At 56.4% G+C, this 3,672-nt stretch overlaps 1 protein-coding gene across 1 annotated transcript in view; it reads right to left on the bottom strand.

Annotated features, from left to right (window-relative positions):
• Positions 1 to 197, bottom strand: part of ASIC2 (acid-sensing (proton-gated) ion channel 2) — a 289,508-nt gene extending 289,311 nt beyond the window's left edge. Inside the window, exon 1 of the mRNA XM_008578482.1 lies at positions 187 to 197. Within this exon, the coding sequence (XP_008576704.1) occupies positions 187 to 197 (11 nt within the window). The remainder of the gene's footprint in view (positions 1 to 186) is intronic.
• Positions 198 to 3,672: the final 3,475 nt, after the last annotated feature.

The following is a 3,672-nucleotide window of genomic DNA, read 5'->3' as shown; positions in this document are numbered from 1 at the left end:
CTAGTCTTCCTGGAGGATGCCCGACGCCAGGCACTACCTCTGGAGCGGCCCCTCTGGGAGCCGCCTCTCCAGTCCCTGGGCGCTGCGCCCGCCTCCTCTCGTCCTGGACCTCGGGGAACCCTGAGCTGAGGTCCCCCCTGCCCCGCCTAACCCCAGCTTTTACGCTGGTCCTGAGAGAGGGGCCACTCGGCCACCATGCCCGATTTGGACATCCCCCAGGATCCCCCCAGCCCGGCCCGTAGCCCAGAGGTGCTGGGACACCGGAAAGAAGGCGCCAAGGAACGAGCGCCCCCAGAGGCGCGCCGCGGCTCCGGGCTCGGCGGGTGGGGTGGGTGTGTACTGGGGTGAGTGGTCGCCCTGCCGGCTGCCGCTCTCTTCCCCTTCCTTCCAGGACCCTTCCTTCTCACTGCTCCCCGGGCTGCGCTCGGCCGAGACTCGCTAAGCCTCCCCCAAGTCCCGCGCCTGAACCCAGCGATGTGCCCGCTCTCGCCTGGGGCTGGGGGCTTTTCCGGGCGTCCTACGGGAGGCTGCTCGCTGCTGCGCCCCTTCAAGGCTGCCGGCCAGAGGGAAGTGTCGCTTCTCGTCCCGGCTCTCGGGGGCGTCTCGCGTCTCCAGAAAAGCCCGGCCTTGCTGTCCCTTGTGTCTGCTCCTCTCTACCCCGGCGGCGCCAGGAGCCGGGGACTGCGGAGCCCCGGCGGCACCTCCCGGGGGTGACTGGACTTGCTGCTCCGCGAGTCCTTCTCTAGAGACTCCAAGCCCGCGGTGGCGGCGGCGCTGGCTGCGTTCCTCTCCCGATTGCCCGGGAGAACCCTCCTCGGGCCCCGGGCGAACTTGGGCAGCGGCCGCGCGACGCTGGCGCGGCTGGGCTCCGAGCACCTGCTCCTCCGCTCGCTGGCCCCGCGGCTCGGGGCGGGCGGGGCAGCGGCGGCGAGCGCTGTGCGCTCCTGGAGACGCGGTGCTGACGCGCCCGGCTCCTCCTCGCTGCATTTTAATTCCTGGCCACTGTGGCCGCTGCACACCGAGCGAGCGGGAAGCCTTCTTGCCGGAGTCGGCCGCGGGGGGTGCACTGCACAGATGTGCCCGGGTGTGCGGCCTCGTGGGAGAGACGTGGAGTAGTAGAAACGCTGTGTTTCTGGGGGACCGTGTGTAGATAAATGTGACAGGACGCCTGAGCGTGAGAGCGTGAGTCGCTATGTAGTGTGGGCGTTTGAGCAAGCGTGTGAGTGTGGTGTCGGGCATGGAGCGTGCGTAGGATGAGGCATCCTGCATATGTGAACGGGCAGTTCCATGGAATGTGAGCATGTTTGCGGCTGGTGTGCTGTGGCTTTTAGTGTGTGGTATGTGCAGGATAGAGTGCCTGTGAGGGCATGTATGTTCTGTGTGTGTGTGTATGCACTTAGGGGTGGAGGGTGTGAATAGGCAGGCATGCTGATGTTTGGATGGGTATCAGGGTTTCTGCATGTAGTGTGCGATTGGTGTGTTTTGCATGTGTGTATTGTGTGTGCATGTGCATGTGGTACATACATAAGCACGTGCGTTGAGGTGCTGGGAGCAGTTACTAGGCCTTTGGCAGCTTTGGCTCAGTGAGACAGCCCTCACCTCCACCCCTTAGGAACCTACCATGTGTCCCAGCCCCTTCCCTGGGAGCTCCGCTGCTGGGCTGTGGCCAGTCAGCCAGGAGGGTGGGGAGAGGAGTGTGACAACCACGGACAAGAGACTCCCTCTCTCCCATTCCTCCGTCTAGGCTCCTGCAGCCCCTTTGTCGGCTAATGATGTCACCTTCCCTCCTAGACAGGCTCAGTGTCTTCCACTAACCCCTGGCCACTTCTGTACACGTTGATTTGGCCTTTTTAGTATTCTGCTTTGACTCATTGGGGAGGATGGATAAGGGATGTAGTGCACTGCTAGCTCCCTTTCATGGGTGAGATTCAGGACGCCAAATACTTGCCCAAGGTCACACAACCTGTAAATGGTGGCGCTGGATTCAGCACCCAGTCCCCAAAGCCCTGGCTCTTTCTACTGCACTGAAGGGCTTCACAGTTTTCATTCTCTGGGTCCGGCACCTTGAATGCAGCTCTGGAGTCTTACTGGGACAGGAGCGCTATGAGCCCCATTACCTATGGGAGAGAGGAGTTTTCTAGACATTTTCCAGAATCGGCTTTGGTATAGAGAGTGTGAAGGCATCCCAGTAGAAGAAGGAAGAAGGACCTAAGTTTATCCTTTGGGAACAGGAAACTTGGAGAAGGAGAGATTTGGGCATGGAGAGGAATTTCACCCAATCTGCAGTGATATATTAGGGGCAGCTCAGCCAGGTCTGTTGAATGAGCAACAGGTTTCCAAGCAGGAGAGAAGTGGTGCTGGGGTGGGCTTTCCCTCCCCACTGACCTGGATGGCATCCCTTCAGGGTGGCAACTCCCTGCATTCAGTCTCCGGGGAAGAGGACCTCTGAGTCCCTCCTCTCCCACTTACCCATACACACACATCCACACGGTCACAAACATATAAGCACACATAAACACACACACTCACTCACATAGTACATACACATTACACGTAACACACAGGTACACAACACACATCACACACATACACACAAACATACTCGGAATAGGTACACATTACATCCATACATAGAACATACACCACATATACATACTCAAACACACATGTGCACACAACACAGACACAAACACACAACTGCGTATGCACACACACGCACGTGCATACACACACACACACACACCTTAGAGGTCCTCATTTACGTGGGGAAGAAACTGTTGTGGTTGGGCATTGCTGAAATTCTGCTTTGGACTTGGTTCCATGGAGATGTCTGTTACTGGCTTTGGGGGGAGGGTTCTGAAGCTTGCTGTCTTGGGGCCTCTAACAAAGGTTCATACTTCAGTGCTCCCAGCCTGCTCCCAGGGGTCCTGGGGATGCAACCATGACCTATGTCCTGGCCAAGGCTGGGTGACCTTGTGACTTTGATGCGGCTACTGACGAAGTAGCCAGGACAAGCATGTGATGTCTTCCAGCATCATCACTCTGGAGTAGCATAAATCTCCATTTTATCAAAGCCTTTAAACATTTTACATTTCTGATTTGTTCAGCTGTCCTGATCTTTTTCTTTACTGGCAGTTTCCTCTTGAAATGTACACATGCTGCTTTTGATGGACTAAGTATCTTCTCTGCCATGGGTTTTCAGGTTAATTCTCTAGATGGGTAGCTCTTTCAGGGAGGGGAGGGGTATCCTGCTTAGGCCCAAGGGGTATTGGCTCAGAAACCCAGAGCAAAGCTCAGGGACGGCTTGTGACCCCAAGCAATGATCGATGCTCTCTTTACAATACACGTATGCAGCACGTTCTCTGCTGCCTGAAATACCGCCACCCTCTTCTCAGAGTAATACTTGGACCAACCTGGCAAAGTTCTACTCTTTCTTCAAATCCCAGCTTCAGCATTGCCTCCTAGGTAAGATTTTCTGGATTCTCCCAGACAAACTTTTGTGCTTCTTTTCCTGTGACCCCAGTACACCTTGGATTGATACCTCCATGGTAGTCCTAGTCATGGCACCTTGTCATTGTTCGCATCCAGGCCTTTCTTCTGGACTATGAGCCCTTTGAGGATAGGGACACATCTCATTCCTATTTGTGTCCTATTTCTTAACACAGTGCCCTG

Source organism: Galeopterus variegatus, unplaced genomic scaffold (genome assembly GCF_000696425.1).
Source record: "Galeopterus variegatus unplaced genomic scaffold, G_variegatus-3.0.2 Scaffold1694, whole genome shotgun sequence".
Taxonomy (NCBI): domain Eukaryota; kingdom Metazoa; phylum Chordata; class Mammalia; order Dermoptera; family Cynocephalidae; genus Galeopterus; species Galeopterus variegatus.
This window is presented reverse-complemented; position numbering and strand designations above follow the sequence as displayed.